The 20191-nt window shown below is 38.7% G+C and overlaps 1 protein-coding gene across 1 annotated transcript; it reads right to left on the bottom strand.

The window, feature by feature from the left end:
* Positions 1–235: 235 nt before the first annotated feature.
* LOC129235406 (uncharacterized) lies at positions 236–1099 on the bottom strand. The gene has a single exon (XM_054869229.1). The coding sequence runs from the start codon at positions 1097–1099 to the stop codon at positions 236–238; it is 864 nt and encodes a 287-aa protein (XP_054725204.1).
* Between the last annotated feature and the right edge of the window lie 19092 nt (positions 1100–20191).

Here is a 20191-nt window from a genome sequence, read left to right as displayed (position 1 = left end):
TTCCGTCGTGTCTAGTTACGCAGCGACCAAATGGCTTTGTTTATTCCCAAAATTATCAAAAAATTTCGATATCATGTTGCGCGCCATTCGCATTTTGCTTTACTGCCGGTCGTTTCGCTTGTCCACTGGTCCAAAACGTAGTTCGAATCGTTGTATTTGTCGTTGGGTTGTAGCTCAAAATATTGTGCCCCTACTAAATGTCATTTGTAATCTCTTTTCCCCTCTCTCGCATCACTTATGCTTGTGGCTTTTGGGCAGCGTAGGCCAAGTCCTGTGCATCGAGCGAGCGTCCCCAGCCACCATGGCCGGAGCTGCCATATGAACCGGAAGCGCCAGCATCAGCGCTATAGCCGCTGCCGTACGCGTCGTGACTAACGGAGTGCGATGAACTGTGGTGTGGATGTGCTACCACTTCGTAGGTGACATGCTTCTCTTGAGACAACAGTTTCTTCAGACCAATCACAGCGGACAGCACCAAAGCGATCTTGCCGATGAGCAGAGCCTTGCCTGCAATCAAAGCGATCGCGCCCAATAAGAGTGGCAGCAGGGCGGCGGCCTTAAGTGCGACTAGCGCCAGAATGGGACCCAAAATTTTGGCAGCCTTCTTCTTCTTGCCACGGCTCTCTTCAGGTGCATTGGGATCATCATTGCCGCCGAATAACGATTCGGAAACATCTTCCAGCGCACGTCCGGTCGAACTGACGGCTTGCACAATGTCGGCACCCTTCAATTCTACTTTGATGGTGTGTGTGTTCAAGAAGCCAGAGATGCGGTTAAGGGCCAACGATTCGAATGACTCATCGCCGGAGATGGAGCGTGCAGCCTCAGTGGCGGGCGCATCGGGTGAACGCACCACCGTCACACCTTCGGTTAGCGAGAATTGTTCGCGTGCAGAGAGCACTTTGTCGACGAAATTGAAGAGCTTGTACTTGACGCACGACACGGAGTCCTTGCGCAGGCAGTCACTGTAGATGCTATCCATGATGTCATTATCACCGCTGATGGCGTTGCGTGCATGACCGCGTGTCTCCTCGGCGGGTAGGGCGGCAGCAACTGTGATTAGGCACAATACACCGAAAATCGCTTTCTTTTGAGACATTTTTGCAAACACTTTTGTTATGTTAATTTGTAGCTTTTTTGTTTTTGGTTTTCGTAGTAAAATTTCGTAATGCGAAATTTTTTCGTTATATTTTATCGTTTTTGTTTTTAGTTTTTGCTTTAAAACTTTGCAGTTTAAAGTCCTTTTTGTTCTTTGTTTTTTCGTTTCGTTTTTTAGTTTTTGTTATGAAACTTGAACTTGTACACTTTCAGTTGAATGCACTTTCTCTTTTCTCTAAAAAAAAATTTAGTTTTTTGTTCGTAGCAAACTAAAAAAAAATAATCAATCCACACACAACAATAACGGGATCGTACGAAAAAAGCGCACCGCTCTGCCACTTATATTGTTTGTTGCTCGGGTTGTGTTGCCGTTTAGACGTGAAAGGATGAAATGATACAATTTTCCAATAGCTTCAACAATTTATATAGCGGTTACACTCTTCTTTAGCGACGCCAGCAGCGTCCGCAAAGTCATTGTCAGTCGCACATGGCAGACGCAGCCACGGCAGACGCGAGCATTGCCAGCGGGATGGCAACAGCAGAACCAGCGACAGCAACAAGAGCCACGGCTAGCGCCAGAGCAGCAATACAAAGGCAAACAACGGCAGCGTAAGCGTAAACTCATATTCTCCATAACAAAAAATAACAAAAAACAACAAAATAATCAAGCAGCCAACAGACAACAAACAACAAACATTTGTCCATTTTACCATTTTACCATTTCGCATTTCTTTTCTGCTGCCACTAAGTTGCCGACACGACGCTTTGTTGTTGTGGTATTGTGCCAGTTGTTGCAGAGGTTGCTTCTGCCGTTGCTCTTTTCACTGCCATCACACAATCATTGTCAGTGTCAAAGTGCTGGCAGCAGTTGCAGCAGCAGCGATGGCATTGCCAAAGCCAGCGGAGACTGGTTCGGCAGGTTTCTCGCTTAACTCTTTCATTTTTGACTTGGCGTAGTTTCGCTTGCTGCTACCGCTACTGCCAGCAGCGCCTCTTGTTTAACTTAAATAAAGTTACTACTTACATATGTAAGTCTGTATGTATATATAAATCGTGTTCATATTTCCATAGTTGACGGCACTATCGTCCAAACAATGCCAAAAATTAATATTACAACAACAACTGCAATGCCATTGGCAAAGATCAAAAGTTGCTATGTGTGAAAAAGTAGAAAATATTGCCGGCTCAGACCGCGAAATTTACCAAAAAGTGCATAAAATTTAAATAAAACCAAAAACAAGCAACAACTGCTGCCTATTGACGTGAGCAGTAGGCGCATGTACGCACACATGCACATGTACTATATTTCATTGAAGGAGCGTCATTCGCCAGCAGTCTCGTAAGGTTAAAGAAACGGAAACGGATATCTGCATACCATACCTGAGTATTTCACAATATTTCAAATATTGCAAAGCGCAATAAATTTTTCAGCTCACTTCTTATTGTACTAAATGCTACAAATAAACTAATTTACTGAAGAATTTACGATAAATAGTCTTACAGATACAGCTTCATTTTGTAAATAAATAAATAAAATTAATAAATGTCCGCTGTACTTGGATCACTGGATATGGAATCAAGATAGAGATTTTCAACCTCCGCGAAGGCAAACACCTTGCCGTGGTGCGGAGGCTTAGTCGAATCACTGATCAGACCTTATCATGGGATGGCAGTGTGGTCGCTTGAATACATTCCAGTATTGAGCGAATACACCCCACTCCCTTGGTTTAGGCTGCTTTTTGTTCAATGACCAAGGTTTGCTCGGGGTCGAAACAAGATGTTATACGACCCGTGCCGAGGTTCAGCCTGGCTGGGGACCCAGATCACGATCGGAGTGCTCCGCATACCTCGCGACCTCCGGTTCTATCTAGCCTTACCTGTGCACACGTGCAGAGGGCACAGGTGGATCTCTCTTGCCCGACACTCGTGGGACCAAAGCTGAATTTGAACCAGAAAAACTTTTGTTACAAGGAGGTCGGTCCTCCCAAAATACCAAAAAAGGTGACTTCGACTACTTCCACAGCTGAGAGCAGGGTAGTGGTTAGACCGCCGCTATTAGGAGCTGGAGGAGGCCTAAGTGATTGTGACTTTTTTTTTGTAATTATTTTTTTTTTGTTGGGATACCAGAAAGCGCAGCACCCTTGACAACATTAAGTCCATTGTACTGCACTTGGGTTCACGTTTTAATTTTCTTCAAATCTACCCGACCTTCAAAGAAGTCTGAGCAGATGCCAAGTGGTGGTGCCAAGGAGCGAAGTGGTCGCTTCTTAACACATCAGTGCCTAAGACCTCAAGCCGGATTTGAGCGAAGGCCGCTCAGACGCTCGGAAAGTGGTCGGCCGTCTCATTCTCCTCAGTCTGCGATGCCTATCTTTTCCGTGTGTTGCGCCCATAGAAAGTGGCACGCTATCAGCCCAACCAGCTGCTTACAGTACCTTCTGCTTAATGTCAGTTGTTGGTTCATCTGCAGCCTCTTTCAGCCTGCCAAGCTCGCTTGTGGGTTGAAGTAACCCGTTTGCTCACCACGGCTTTCATGGCTGCAGAAGGAAGTGGCAGAATATGATCTGAGGCCAACTTCTTTGGCTAATGAATCAGAGGTCTCGTTACCCGCGATTTGTTTCATTCAGTTATACAAAATCGTGTACATTTATTTAAATTCAAAAGCGCAAAAAGCTTCAAAATGTGCTTCTGAAGTAGCAGCGTGGGTCGTTATAGAATGCTTTCCAAGTCGGAGCGTTTATTGGAACTACTTGACCTAACCAGAGGAGCCGCTGGATCATGACTGATCTGGTTTCGCGATTGGTTTTTGATCAAGAAACAGCCAACTAGCTGGATGAATCCTTTTTTTCTGGAATCTGGTGCTGCAGACTACCATGTTTCAAGCCCTGGCGAAGTGGATCAGCCTCTTCCCTCCTTGCGCACTCTCCCGCTGAAGTCCTTAAGCTCGATTTTTTGTCGGGGCGGGGGAAGCACTCATAGGAACGTTGGGTGCTTTTTTAAGCAGTCTATGGTCGCATCGTGTTTCCATTCCATAGGAGCGTGTGCGCAAATAGGCTAGATGCTGAAGAATCACGCCTTGATGCGGGTTATTGCTAGGCGCTCGTCGATCGGAGTAAATGAGAGTACTTTCCGGCGAAGAACCCATCGCACTACAACTCCGAATTTGCGCCCTTTTATATGGCGACAAAACCTGTCGGCTTGGTTTCGCCTGTTTATCTCACATCTTGAATGGTCGTGACGTCAGTATTTGCTCTTACGAGGACATCCACCAGCCGGGCAGTCCACCTTCACAATTAAGGGACCAGATATTACCCTCATATTATTTCATACCCTCAAATTATTTCCTGCGGCCGTCATCCGAATTGGGAGTTCCCTACCGAGTCTCTGCTTGCATTTTTTATTAAACTGGATAACTTTAAGTTTATGGATATTAAGACCTCAAGCTGGTTTTAAATTATTCAAAGGCATTAAGCAATTAAAAATTTCATTAAGGCTAATTAACTGTACGGCAAAAAGCTATACGATTATGTCTTTTATTTGCTGAAATCGGTTGCTCCTTAGGGGTGTAGAGTGACCGACGTGGAAGCGATTTTTTTCACTTTGATTTTGTCGAGCTCTGGTACCGATACGATTAAAAAAAATTTCTTTTGTTATATGGTCAACAATATAGCCATTTAATATTAGATGCGGACTTATGGGACAAAACTCAACAAACGCTCGTGCTCCTTAAGGTACGCAAAAGCAAATGGGGCTGGATCGGCAATATTTTGCACAGAGGAAGCGGAGACCTCACAAGAACTGAGATTTCTGCGACCCTTATGATAGCCGTAGACGAGGGAATGAAATCCGCTTTTTAAATTAGAGCTGGGCTGAAGTGAAAGCTTTAGCGTACAACTGACGCGAATTCGGAAAAGAAAGAAAAAATATCGAATTAAAAAAAAAGTAATTGCCCATACTCACTTTATGATATTGTCTTGTATACCAAATGAAAGCAAATATATCCAGTACATTTTCTGGCTTCAGTCTTCTTGCGTAAAGATAATTGACTTCTACGTAAAAAAATTAGTTGAATCTTTTCCTATGAATTATAGTTTATTCAATGGATATTATAAAAAATATGAGTTTGCCTTAGCGAAAAGTAAAAAAAGAAGTTTTAATAGCTAAAGATACCCTTTTCTTTCATTTAATATCCCTATTAATATTATAAAGTGAATTCAAGTAGTTAAGATCATTTATTTTAAATTTGGTTATTTTAAATTTTAAAGCCTTTTACGGGAAAACTAGAAACTAACATGTAAAATCTATGGTTTTACGTGCACATGAAATTATGTAATGTAAGAATTTGGTATTAAGTTATTAGAGTGAGAAAAAAAGTATTTAAAGTAATTTTACGTTGGTGCGTGCCTACCATTCGTAAGTGTGCGGGTTCGAAACCGCAAGCCGATTGGTAGGAAAAAACAAATTATTTCTGATAGTGATTACTACTCCGAGAGAAATACCAACCCTTAAAGCGTATTTCTACCTTAAAAAAGCTTCAAATCTGTAGGTTTGGTATTTGGCGAAATTATCAAGACGCACACCACAAGTAGGAGCAGGTCAGACATCTAACAGAAGTGTACGCACCAATTACTATGTTTTTTTTTTGTCTATGACCGGGTTTGCAGTAAAGAGTTCAAAGGAGTTCCAGGATCTTTCTAGGCTGAATAATTTGCATTTTTTTCTTGTTAGATCAAACCTCGAATAAAAAAAAGATTCAAAAAAACTCGAATATTGCTGATTTATCTGGGATCTGGGATCTGGCGGCCGACGTAGCCGAATGGATTGGTGCGTGATTACCATTCGGAATTCACAGAGAGAACGTTGGTTCGAATCTCGGTGAAAGCAAAATTAATGAAAACATTTTTCAAATAGCGGTCACCCCTCGGCAGGCAATGGCAAACCTCCGAGTGTATTTCTGCCATGAAAAAGCTCCTGATAAAGATATCTGCCGTTTGGAGTCGGCTTGAAACTGTAGGTCCCTCCATTTGAAGAACAACATCAAGACGCACACCACAAATAGGAGGAGGAGCTCGGCTAAACACGAAAAAAAGGTGTACGCGCCAATTATATATATATACAATATATATATGTATATCTGGGATCAATTCTACATGGATTCATATATAAAAGTAGATGCATTTTGTAAACATTGGCGAAGAAACATTTCATAGGTAATGTTTATAGGTAAGGTTCATGGGTAGTTAGTTGAAGTGGTGATTCATGCAAAAGCCAACTAGCGCGCTTCTGCACCATTTTTTTGCCACATCCTCATTACCAACTTTTTTAGTGGTTATTTACAGCATGACTATGTCCAGTCTATGGGCTTAAGAATCTTCTCAGGTTTTTGCCAGCTAAGCCAGACAGTTGTTCGAGACTCTCGCACAGTTGTTTGCCCAGGGTTGACATTATCTCTTTCCACAGGGCAGGGCATTCACAGAGAAAATGGAAAATCGTTTCTCTTTTCTCCGTTTGTTTACGACTTTGACGGTATGTGTTGTGAGGGATACCCTTCTTGGCTGCTAGTTCTCCGACATACCAAAATCCAGTTAGGACTACCGTGAGACTACCTGCATCCCTTCGATTGTTAATTGCAAGTACTGATGTTTGGTTGAGGTTGTAGATGGGCCATAACGTACAGCTAATTTGGTACGTCGTTTGGTCTCACTATCTACAATCTGCGATTCGGAGGTATTTTGAGGAAATTGTATTTTCTATTGCACCCAATGGTGCGAATACCGATTCTATGAGATAGTTATTCAAGGCAGATCCTCCTCTTGCCAGTTCATGTGCTTTTTTGTTCCCTTCGTTGTTTCGATGTCCTAGGACATATGCACGAATTATATGCCATATCAAATGCCATTCCTTACAGGAGCTAATACTTTTCAATTATCCTACTCATAAATCTGACTCAGCCATATATTCCACGAACTACTATGTAGTAGTATTCCGACATAAAAAAAGTTCATGGTGTCTGCTCTGGAGGCCCATGATCCTAGACTGCCGAACCAAGGATTCTTGGATCTGGCAGAGATCGACACAGAGGTTATCGGTGGCTAAACTAGCATAGCGAAGGCTAATTTGAGCTACCCTTAAAATTTCTTTGTTAAAGAATGCTCACCTAAGTCTGTTTTATGGCCAAGCTCCAAGGATTTCATGGAGCTCTTGGCTTCGGGTACCGCATCCGTCGCAGACGGCCCTAGTTCGCTGAGCAGATTTGCGACTTGCCCTATTCCGTCCAGTTTGCTATTCGGAGCACCAGACGCGGGGAAGATCTTAAGTTTGACCGTCCTGAGGCCAAAACGCAATTTATGCTACTTTTCCTCGAGTACCTTCCTCCTCCAACTTGATCATAGACCAGTTGTCCATAGGAACCTTATGATTTTGAAGCTTCGGACTCTCCAGATTGACCTTCGGTAGCCAAATGCTGGCTCTGGGTCTTCTTGGGATCTCGGAAGCTGGGATTAGCTTAAGTGAGAGCCCCTTCCAGGCCTTGCTGACCTCAGCAACGCACTTCTCCAGAAAACCCCTGGATAACTCATCGGCACACTTAATCCCCCTACAGCCACGGCAGATGTCTCCCGAGTCGAAAAGAAGTACTTGTCCTTGGTTTGCCATGAGGTATTCGGCGATCATTACTGACAACACCAATTGGCCAGCACCTCCCTATCACTATGGGATTTTGTGTCTACTAGGGTAACTTGGAGGTGATCCCTGGCCACATCGCTATAAGCAACCCTCGCAGCCGCAACCACCGCGCTTGTTGTGGGGCCCTCAACTCCCTGAGTCGAGAAATTATATTTCATTTCGGCCGCCGTAGCCGAATGAGTTGGTACTTGACTACCATTCGGAATTCAAAGAGAGAACGTAGGTTCGAATCTCGGTGAAAGATCAAAATAAAGAAAACGATTTTTCTAACAGCGTCGCTTCTCGGCAAGCAATGGCAAACCTCCGAGTGTATTTCTGCCATAAAAAAGCTCCTCATAAAAACATCTGCCATTCGGAGTCGGCTTGAAACTGTAGATCCCTTCATTTATGGAACATCAAGACGCACGCCACAAATAGCAGAAGGAGCTCGGCCAAACACACAGAAAGGGTGTATATACATATATATATATATATATATAAGTAATCTATTGTATTTGAGTTGTACTTTAATTGGTGGAAGAATGAACAGATAACTAACATATAATTCTTATTCACTTTCAAACTAATATACTAATATTTATATTGTTTAGAACCAAAGCTCTGCATCTTTTGTCTACTGGGTATACCTCCACTGCATATTTATGTATCTCAGTATGTGAGTTTATGGTAGCTGGGTATGCGCACGCGCTGTAATGCTTTCGCTGCATTGCATCGAGGAAAATGCAACTCTTTCTATTTGCGGCCAAGTAAGTGGGTATGGTTTGTGGCTGCCCCAAACCGACTGCCGTAAGCCGTCAACCGCAAGCCACAAGCAACATGCAACATTCAACAAGTTCATGTAACATTGTCAACTTTCGGTGACACTGACGCGTTCGTAAACCGACTTGGACATGCTGCGGCATGCGGGTAAACACACCGGATTTGTTGGCTATTTTGAAATCACTATTGTTATTACTACTTTATTTTTTTCAATTTTTTTTTTGTTGTACTAATATTTGGGTTTATTTTTTGGTTTTCTACTTATACCAACCAGTGAAGGCTGTGTAAGTGCAGATGAATGGCAGTGACATGTTTGACGTTTTGTTTTTTTCCTTACATGTTTTCATAACACTTTTTTCAGCTGTTTTTTCTCTATACCTTTACATATACATACGCACACACACATACATATGTCAATGACGTGAAAAGCGTTTTACTGGTTTTCGCACTTAGCAATGGCTTTGCGCCTGCATAGCACGTATTTTGAATATCCGCCCGTATGCTCAGCAGTCGATTTGCATGTCCGCCTGTTTGGCACTTCGCCGCCATGGTCAGTTAGTTAAAGCAAAATGCCTCTGGCTGAGGTTTTTAAGCTCTGCGGCGTCATTTAAAAAATGCGATTTATGATCGTTGCGGTTAGGACTTTGCTTCATGCATCACTGATGCTGGCGTTGACGCTGACGCTGTTACGTTACCCATGATCCGTGAACAATAATTTAATTTCTAAACATTTTCCATAATTAATATTTTATGGCTATTTTTGCATTTCGCTGGAGGTATTAAAAGTTTATGAACAGCAAATCAACTCCTACTGGGCCATTAATTACATTTGGTACTCACCATAAACACTGGGCAATGCTTGTGTGTACATACATACATACAAAAATGCATACTTTCATATGCAATAACAAGCAATTATTTATGGTATATTATAAAGATGCCGTTTTAACTAATATTGCAATCAAATTGCATTAAAACAATTGAAAGGTAAGGTAAAACGCAAACATTTCTTTGGCGGAAGTCGTGAATGCGCGGCATTTGTGCGTGACCACCATTCGGTTTGAATGTTTGGTGGTGCAGCCTCCGCTGGTTCTTGAAATAACAAATGAAAGAAAAAGTTTTGTCTAATATCATTGATCCCTTAGCATTCAATGACAATTTGCGGTTCCTTGAAAAGTTTTCTCATAAAAAACACCTGTTGTTTGTGGGCGGCATATATTTGACGGTGGCTTCATTAGTGGAACAATAAAGTGTTATACAACAACAGGAAGTGCAAATGTAAGGTAAGTAAAAAAACAGACGCCTTTCTAATTTACGTTTCAAGAGTCTAGCGGAAATATAGTTTTTAGGTCTATTAGATTAGAATTTGGCTTCGGTAGTCTAGCGTAAGTGCACTAGCCTGCCATCCTAGAGGTTGTGGGTTGGAATCCCACGTAGCACGGTCTTCGCACTTTCCTAAATTTACCCACTTTCCCTATTTCTATAAAAAACTCTTTCCTCAAACCCAAGGATAAGTTATCCCTTCCATCCTTACTACCGCACAATATTCAGCGCATTATTTGCATTATGGCTGCTACAACAAGCAAAAACAAAGAAAAACACACAGTTACATATTGCATCAGTGGTGCCACATACGAAATTTAGCGAAGTCCTCAACCATCTGTGCGATCCTTCTGCCATAACAGTGTAAAACGCAGATGGCGCTCTAAACAGTTAGAAGGCGTTGTTCCTAAGCAATGACAGGTAGGCATTCTACACTATTTAGGACTGGTAGGGGCAGGCTAATCACCTACCCTGTCAGAAATCAAATAGATTAACGAAACCAACGCAAGACAAGAGTCTTGTCGGAGGCCCTATGCTCCCGAGAGGAGTGAACAAGGAACAAAAAAACAATATTAGATTAGATTACTTCGAGGCTTGCATTTCGACCCAATTGCCTTTTGAGCCCTCCACTCTTCACAGTATCTTATCCAGACCCAGTTCCCTTATTGAACTCAAGATATAGTTGGATTTGTTTGAGCGTATGTGCCTTTCTTCTGGTTGCCTCTATGGAATGTACCCTCCCAGTAAACATCTCGGCTGGTATAGCCTACTAGTTCGATGCCAGCTAACCTCCATAATAAATGGTACTTAAAAAGATGCGCTTAGATGTTGTTTTCAAATAAAATATGTAACAATTTAGATTCTTTCAGATTTCATTTTTTGTATTAAAAATACGACTCTTAACAATTATATGTAAAAAATTACATATACGGGTGGGTCATATAGCGTTTGCTTTTTGTACCACCTATTTTTTTGAGAATGGTAACACAAATGACATGTCAAATGGGTTCATAATTTACTTAAAGGTTTGACATTTACGAAATGGGACGCTATACGCTTGAACAAAATTGGGAAATATTGAAAACCTATTTCCAACACGGTGAGTCTTCTTCTTCTTTTCTGATTTTCACATCGGTGGCTACGTCAATAAGCAAAATTGTCGGATTTGGGGCTCAGAAAATCCACACGTTACTGTAGAGAAGCAAATGCATCCACAACGAGTCACTTTTTGGTGCGGTTTTTGGTCTGGCGGCATCATTTTTCGAAAATGAGCGAGGAGCCGCGGTTACAGTAAATGGCGAGCGTTACCGTGACATGCTCAATGAGTTGTTTCCAAAAATAGATGAGAATGACATGGACGACATTTGGTTTCAACAGGACGGTGCAACTTGTCACACTGCCAAAGTTACACTCGAACTTTTGGCTACCGTTTTTGAAAACTGAATAATCAGCCGAAATTCTGATATCAATTGGCCGCCTCGGAGCTGTGATTTAAGCCTGTTGGACTATTTTTTGTGGGGAGCCGTTAAGGACAAATGCTATGCGAACCATCTAGAGACGATTGATGCTTTAAAACACGAAATCGAAATTGCCATTCATGAAATTGGAACCCAAACAATCGAAAATGCTTAAAAATTGGATTGATCGATTGGCCTACTGTAAAGCCAGTCGTGGCAATCATTTGAACGATATTATTTTTCATTCATAAATGACGATGTTCAATCTTCAAAATAAAAAAAAAAGTTTGAAAAAAATATTAATTAGTTTTTTTTTATAGCCGATTCAAAAAGCAAATTTTACATGGCCCACCCCATATATAAAAAGGTTGCTGGTTCCTCTAGTAGTGACCCTGACAGACCGAATCGAAAATTTCAAAATCGTTCTGACTCTACCGTCGTTTCACATCGTAAGTTTACATTAGAAGGAAGTTAAGACTTCATGCGTATCTTACCGCTGAGAACGACAGACGTCGCGAGCCTTACAGTTACGAACTATTTTGGGCGGCTATATGCCGACACTCGTCCCCAAAGGGTTAACAAATACTGTTTCATAAATGACTTGGCAGATTTACCAAAAAGTAAAACAAGTAAGGAAACCTGCAGTGAACTATTCCATGAAATAACAAGCATCATATCGAGAAGGGTTGGAAATTGTTGTTCAGAGACAGTTGCTCACCGCACGACATTTATGGGCATTTACATCTCCTTATGAAGGCGAAACACTAAGGTGTAAATAGCGTCGGCGAAATATTGTAGAAAATGGATCGATTATTGTACTCAAAGTACTTTTTAATTGTAAAATATTAAGGGGACGGATACCTGTACACGGCCATATTTTCCCTGATTTTCATTGAAATTATTTAAAATGAAGAAGTCAATATATTTTTTTGAAAATTGGCATACAGGTTATTAATACATTAAAATAATATACATTTTTTTTTTATTTTAATCATTTAAAATGGCGTGAGTGTACAATTCTTCCAGGAAGGTCGCAGCGGGGCTTCTCAATCAGCGAACATTGTAGCATCGGCGTCAGTGACCTGAATACAAAAAACCAAACTTTTTTTGTTTATTAATGTCATAATTTCTATATGAATTAAAAAGAAATAAAATGCTTAAAAAAATCATTTTGGGGCGAATTTTTCTACTATTTTTGCTTCGAGAAAATTATTTTTTCGAAAAATTTTCGAAAACTTGAAACACAGTAATATCATAAAAAAGATGTGCGCAAAATTTCAGGGAGATCGGTCAATAACTTTTCGAGTTATCGCGTACGACAATCCGAAAAATATAGTTTTGAGAAAAACGCGTCTAAAGTTTGAATACATGAAAATTCCTCTCCCAGCGCTCGAATGCAAAGAATAGAGTCGTCACGGTTGACAATCTATAATATAAAAAATACTTAAATTTGCACTCTAAAATTCTTTTGAGATATTCTTAAAGGATTATATTAACATTTTATGAAAACAAAAAAAAAAGATTTTCGAAATTTTACAGGTATCTGTCCCCTTAAGAGCTTTGACATTTTTGTGGGTGGTGGAAAAGCGATAAGCAGGGGTCGTAAATTAAGAAAAATATTTAAGGAAAATATTACAAAATGGTATTACAGGTATGACAGTTGGTTGGTTGGTTGGTTGAAGTGGTGAATATTGAGTTATTAATTATTTCTAATTTATTTTCATATATGTTAAAAGAAATACTTTAGTAAAAAATACTTCAATAATAAGTTGGATTTAGATAAGAGACAAATTTGTGCTCATAAAACTATGTACTTATAATAAAAGCAGCGTCCCATTGTCGCGTGCGTTATGAATTCATTTAATGCATAACGCAAAATTGCCATTTGCCACGAGCGCCATGCTTCGTGTAATAAAAAGAAAATAAAGACACAAAAAAATCAAAGCAATATATGAAATTTCTTCAAACGCATATAAAAAACTAAGCCAACAGGTTAGCAGAGGAAAAAGTTGTCCATTGTCGTCGCTGGCAATGCCAAACACAAATGGAAATTGCTGGATGCAAGCCAGCGCGCAGAATGAATGAAAAAGTTAGCTGCTGCAACTTGCAGCGAGCGCAAGTGGACTTTGACGAATTGGCAAATTTTTTGTCAAGCAAAGTGCAATGACGTCAAAATAAGTGAATGCGAATAAATAGCCGTATGTGTGAGGCTTGTTTGTGGTCATTGTCGTGCTTTTGGAAATGCTGTTTGATTGGTGGCAATTTGTGATAACGAGCTGGCGATAGTGTCACTACTATTTTGGCGTAATCCGATTTCACAGATGACACAATTGAAATATTGCACTATACATTTTGCATGCAATGGCATCTGTAGAAAAAGAAAATGCGACTCGAATGAACTCAAATATATTAAAACTGGTTGCTGTTGATACCAATGTCGATACCCCCGCCATTGAAAAATATATATGGAAATGCTGTTTGTTGGTTCGTAGCTTATTACATTTAACACTTACCTGTGCAATATTTGTTGGCTCACGAGGGATGTCATATGCCCCTTCTGCCTACAACCCTTGAAAAAACTATAGCACCTCAAAAAGTTTACAAGTTTTGACTATATATTTTTTCATTTCATTTATTTTTTTGTTTTTAGAAAAATTCTGTACATTCGGTAACAAAGGCCATAGTAACTCGAGTTACGAATTTCAAGGTTTCACTAAGGATATAGAAATTTCGAAAAAATTTCATAGAAATTTCCATCTTTTTAAGGGGACCGATAACCTGTAAAATTTCGAAAATATTTTTTTTTTATTTCTTTCATAAAATGTTAATATAATCCTTTAGGAATATGTCAAAAAATTTTTAGAACGTAAATTTAAGTATTTCTTATATTATAGATAATCAACCGTGCCGACTCCATTCTTTGCGTTCGAGCGCTGGGAGAGGTAGAGTTACGTTACCGACTTTAAGCGCGTTTTTCTCAAAACTATATTTTTCGAATTGGCATACACGATAACTCGAAAAGTTATTGTCCGATCTCTCTGAAATTTTGCACATATAATTTTTATGATATTACATTCTATGCGTTTCAGGTTTTCGAAAATTTTTCGAAAAAATAATTTTTTCGAAGTAAAAATATTAGGGAAATTCGCCCCGCTGCGAACTTCCTGGAAGAATTGAGTGTACTTCCGCCATTCTAGTGATTAAAAAAAAAATATATTATTGAAATGTATAAATAAACTGCCAATTTTCAAAAAAATATATTGACTTCTTCATTTTAAGTAATTTTAATGAAAATCAGGGAAAATATGGCCGCTTACAGGTATCTATCCCCTTAAATAGAGTTTTAGAAAAAAATTTGGGTATGCAATTTTATAGCACATTAAATTGTAGTATAATATAATAAAGCGCAACTTTCAAGTGCTTCAAAACCTAAGCTTATTTTTTATAATTTTTTCCCCTGACGATATTGTGTATTGTCCTGTAAGAAAATTCGGTCACACCGTCAGAAAAAAATGGTTTAAGGGGTTACATACGTCCAGCAGCGCCAAAAATGCGCTAGAAGGAAAACTGTTTTTAGAAGGGATAACAATAGAAATAAATATAAAAAATAGTTATGTATTGTTTATTAGTACTTAAACTGTATAAAAAAATTTATTTTAAAATTTCTTTACAAAAATTAGTATATAAAAAATTACGTGACCCAAAGTACAATGAAAAAAGTTTCTCCACGGTCTGCATCATTTCTCCTTGAAATGTTGATGGATCTGTAAAAATCTGTTGTCGGGGTCAAATACCATGTGTTGGACTAAAAAATCAAAAAAAAAAATATATAACATATTCTAAACATCATCTTAAAAATATAAATTCAAGAAATCATAAAGATCGGAGCACTAGAACGAAAGTTACAGACCGTGGAAGCGCGCGACCTTATCCATAAATGAAGTGCACGCAAAACTTTAGACGCGATTATCTCGAAGTCGCGTTTTTTGAAAATTACAGTCGCGGTGATTAATATTTATCAAAAACTATTTGACCCATTTGCATAAACTTTTATTTTATTTATTCGAAATTACAACCTTGTGAATCTGACCGGTTCACTTTTTATAAATATTTGCATAGTTCGCTGGAAGTAATTTTTTTTTTAATTTTTCAACCCCTCAAAAATCGTTTTTTTGGTGCAAAGCGGTTTCCATATCGAGAAAAATTTTTTTTGGGTAAATAAACCGTTCAGATTCACTAGAAAACATTTTTCTACAATAATCATTTAATTTTTTTGATTTCAGTTGAGCTGCTCATGCGCTACCGTGATCACCTCAAGCCTCTTTTAAAAAACAGCGTTTCAGGGGAGGGGCGATATCAATAATAAATAATAACATTTTTCAAAATAAAAACACCAAAATGTATTCTTCGAGAGTTCACTTCAGAATGATATATGCCTCATTTGAATAAAAGTTCTAAAACATATTTAAAAAAAATTATAGCAATAGTCCATTTTTTCGGGCTCACAAGGTATATAACCCCTTAATAAAAATATCAAAAATCCTGGTCGATATACTATGGAGGAAACACTATCGAAAACACTATTTAAAAAGAAAAACCGCATCAAAAAATATTAAAAACTTTATCAGTTGCAGTCTGTGCCGGAAAAAATAGTTTCGAGAAAAACTCTCGTCGGGCAGCTACATTTTCTACCATAACTTTGTATCTATGGGGATTTTTACAATCGACTTTCCCAGAAATACGCCTGGAGGTATGTAACCCCTTAAAATAAAATGTGTTTTCAAATAACTTCAAAATTGCACTGGTTAGGCAGTGAACTAACTATACTTTTATAGGAAAATAATGAACAGTGAATGAAAAATAGTGAAACTGGTCCAAATGTTGGACCAGCGGATTAGATGAATTGGCCACATCATAAGAATGCCCAACGAAAGAATCCAAAAAAGAGTGTTTACTTTGCGTTCAATTGGAGGAAGAAAGAGAGACCGACCAAGAAAGAGGTGCTTTGATGGCATAGAAGCAGACTTAAAAGCGATTAACGTTTGTAAGTGGAGAAATGAGGCAAGAGAGAGACTGAATTGGAGGAGGACTGTTGACGAAACTATTGTCCACCACAGACTGTGAAGCTAAGAGAGAGAGAGGTCCAAATGCTGAGGTGCTATATTAAATAGCTAGTTTGAGAATCGCAACTTTCGCAACTTTGTCCACAAAAGCGTGTCATGTTTCATACTGTGCAAGTATTTTTAATATTTTGTATCACTCTTTTACTATATTAGACGAGTGTTTACATGATCAGAGTGATTTCTGCCTAATCCGAGGAAATGAAGATTTGTCTGTGTCTGCGCTTTTATTGAGCACTAAAAAGCTTTCTGCGATTAAAAAGATTTTGGCTGGAAGTATGCTGCAATGATCAGGCAAGCGAAAGGATATATTGGTGCATATATAAATAGTTTCGGAATATACACCACCTCTAACTTGATCATTGAGTTTTGAGCCATCAGTACAGTATACTCGTGTATACTCACTCCGTTTTCATTTAATTTCGGGCCGGAAAATGGATTGTATAAGGCCTGTCTAGGTATGTGTTCACCGTGTGACAAAAGTCAGTGGCGTTAGGAATACTAGGAAATATCCCTGGTTGTTTGTCTTGAGCATCGATCATTCCTTAATTTAAGCGCTGCTTTGGCGGCTAGTTATCTGTAATATAGATTAGTTGGCAATAAATTCAGCGTAGGATTTAGAGTCGAAGTTGCCGTGGTTTTGAGCGTCCCAGTAATACTAAAGCTAGCCGCCCTTTGAATACTACCAAGCCTATTAATTGAACTAAGATACTATTCCTGGTATTTTGCTAAAAAATGAAAGTTAATACTATAGGACCATCGTCCGTGAACCCGTTAAGTAGCTATTTCTTACGAAGATGTTTTTTATTTGAGTTTTATTATTTTAGTTATTCGCACGACTTTAAAAGAGTTATTTCATTTTTCTGCATCTGCGGTGAATTTGATTTTTTTATTATCAAAAATCTGCAAGCAAAATTACGTAAATGAAATTTTTTCCATATTTTTTTTTAATTTCATCAGGAAGAAGCATCGAAACAACTGCACAGGTTGATAATTATTTCCTTTGCCATCGGCCTGAACGCTCACCTGCGGCCACTGTTTGCTTACTTTGTTTTGATAGTTCTGCACTTTTTAATAAATTAATTAAGAAAAAGGGAAAGTCGTTGCGCTGTCTTCTCCATTTTTTGTCGTTGTTGTTTTTGTTTTTTTTTTTTTACTTTTTATGGTATTTGTGTCGCATTTTATGACATCTTTTAAATTTTTCAATACTTATTTTCTTGCTGTTGCCTGCTGTCAACGTGCTTGTCAGCACCATCAGAGCGGACGCGACGCTTACGAAGCGTTGTGGTCATTATGGTTTCATACTAAAGAGACATAATTACACAAACACACCAACGGCTATGCGCTGGTACGCACGCAAGCGGCTTAAATAAGCACTTGTTTGGTGAGTGGGTATGTAGATGTGTGTATGTGTGTATGCATGTAAAACACATATGTATGCATGTATGGATGTAAGTCTATCATGCAGATGAATGAGCGGCAGCGTGGATAATAAGCTCCGTTATATGTATGTGGTAAATAAAATGCATGTGTATGTAGGCGTGTGTGTATGAAACTGGCGGATGACTGGGCGGTGTCTCTGAGCAGATCTTGCGGCCATACCGACTACATATTCATACATACATATGTGACCACATGTCGCCGCATATGTGCTGTAATTTACATTTCACATTCAAAAATTTCTTTTTCTAAAATTCCTATTTTACTCTTATTCGGTTAGATATTTTGTATGCAAATTTTTACTATGATCTGGTATAGCTTCTTTTGTTTACACCTTTCTGATCTATACCTTTTTGGCTATGCTTCGTTTTCTGCCTCTTAAGTGCCGCTGAGGTCAATACGTGTGCCGATAAAAACGCTTCAAATACTTTTCTATTGAAATTTTAATAAAATAATGGCCTAAAATGGAGAAAAAAGATGCGGAAAAAGTCAAGCGAACCAATGTTGCGTGCATGGAAAGTATAACTACAACGTCGGCAAGTGTAAAGCAACGCTGTGCGGAGGTGTGCTGTAGCGCTGAGAAGGTAATAAGTGCGCTTGAGTGTCATAAAATAAGTTTTTGTAACCATATAATAAAGACATCAGTGTAATTAACACAATAACAACAGCAACCACACCGACTTATTGCAAACAATATTATTAGAGCCGGAGAAATGTAGGGAAATTGCCTTCAGCAAAGCGTTTTTTTTTCATCAGCCGAAATTGCGAAGAAAAAATAAATAAATTGGTTTGACAATGTTGTGTGATCAAGCGACTATTGAACAACGCTAGTTACATATATATGTATACATAAGTAATATTGGTATGAGATCGCACGTAAGTGCGGTTCATAAACAAACTTGCACATAAATAGTAATTAATAGGAACGCAGACGAGCATGGCAAAGGTAAATACAGCCGAGCATAAGCATGTGCGAATTTCAACTTTCGATGACGTACTTTCCAAATAATTCCCAACTGCTTGCTTACTACATACATACAAATACCCTCTATTCCAAAAGAAGCCACGAACTCTTTATAAATATTTTTTTTTTTTTTTTTTTTAATTTCATTGTGGATTCCAGTAGATTACCGATGTAGTAAATATCTTTGTTCGGTAAGATTTTTTTAAGGCGAAAAACTTATGGAAATGGGCGTTTAATTTTATAAGTTAGGTTAGGTTATCGATGTAGTCGGTACGACCAACTCACTTGGACTTTACAGGCCCGTTGTGATACCCCTGTGCGACACGGGAACCTCATTTACTTTTCTTCGTGAAACGATTTTCTGGCTGTTTGGAGCTGTTAGAGAATTGAAAAAGTATTTATCCAGAAAGCCTGCCTCGATTTAGGTAAGGCTGGATAATTGCAAAGTAAGTGCTTAACTGTTTCTTCCTCTTCCTCATCTCAGCAACTTCTGCAATTGAAAAGTACTTTATTATCGGGGAAGAGCTTTAGAGCAAACCTGCCGACTAAAGGTTCCTTTTAAATAAAAGATTTTTTTTTATTTAGTTAGGGCAAATGACTGCCTTCCAACTACCAGGCTAAGACTGAATTGCCCGCCTTCTGATAGAATGGCTTTATTTTATACTTTAATTTTGTCTTCTCATCAATAAAATATATAATTACAACTAAACATTGTTACAAGTAAAAATCAATAACAAAATTATAAATTCATAAAAATACTATACAATAAAATTTTGCTTAGGCTGACTTAAATTTTGCTTAGGCAGACTTACTTGACAGTAAGCTATGGTTTTGCTTTGGAGTGAGGTATCATATGACAGAAAAAATGTATTTGGTGTGTGCCATGTGTTTACTTATGTTTTGGGTTTCAAAAAAAAAGGAAAAAGAATTTTGTCATTGAAATTAAGTTGACAACAATGGCATTGACATTGAAATGGTTTACATAATTTAAGTTTGAGTTAATTTACCTATTAAAAATATATTTAAAGAATTCGAAAGAAGTTTGAAAGTGAAGTGAAGGTACTCTACACAATATTCATGTGAGAAAACTCTTGGTCTCAAGGAATGCCTGCCAAATAGCCAATGACCGCTTAAACAAGCCACGGCCTTCGAGATATTACCTCTTGACAGACTAAGCTATTCCTTTGTTCTTTTCTTGTTTATTTGAGGCCACAGTAACCTAACTGTCTTCAACTCTCCATGCCCTATTGGCCTTTTGGATAACTTTATTCTTAATTACTATATTATTCGTGGCCATAGGTATTCCAATGGTATTTCTATGAGTTGAAGAGTAGTACCTTTCCTGG

The sequence above is a fragment of the Anastrepha obliqua genome, chromosome 1, assembly GCF_027943255.1.
Source record: "Anastrepha obliqua isolate idAnaObli1 chromosome 1, idAnaObli1_1.0, whole genome shotgun sequence".
Taxonomy (NCBI): Eukaryota; Metazoa; Arthropoda; class Insecta; order Diptera; family Tephritidae; genus Anastrepha; species Anastrepha obliqua.
This window is presented reverse-complemented; position numbering and strand designations above follow the sequence as displayed.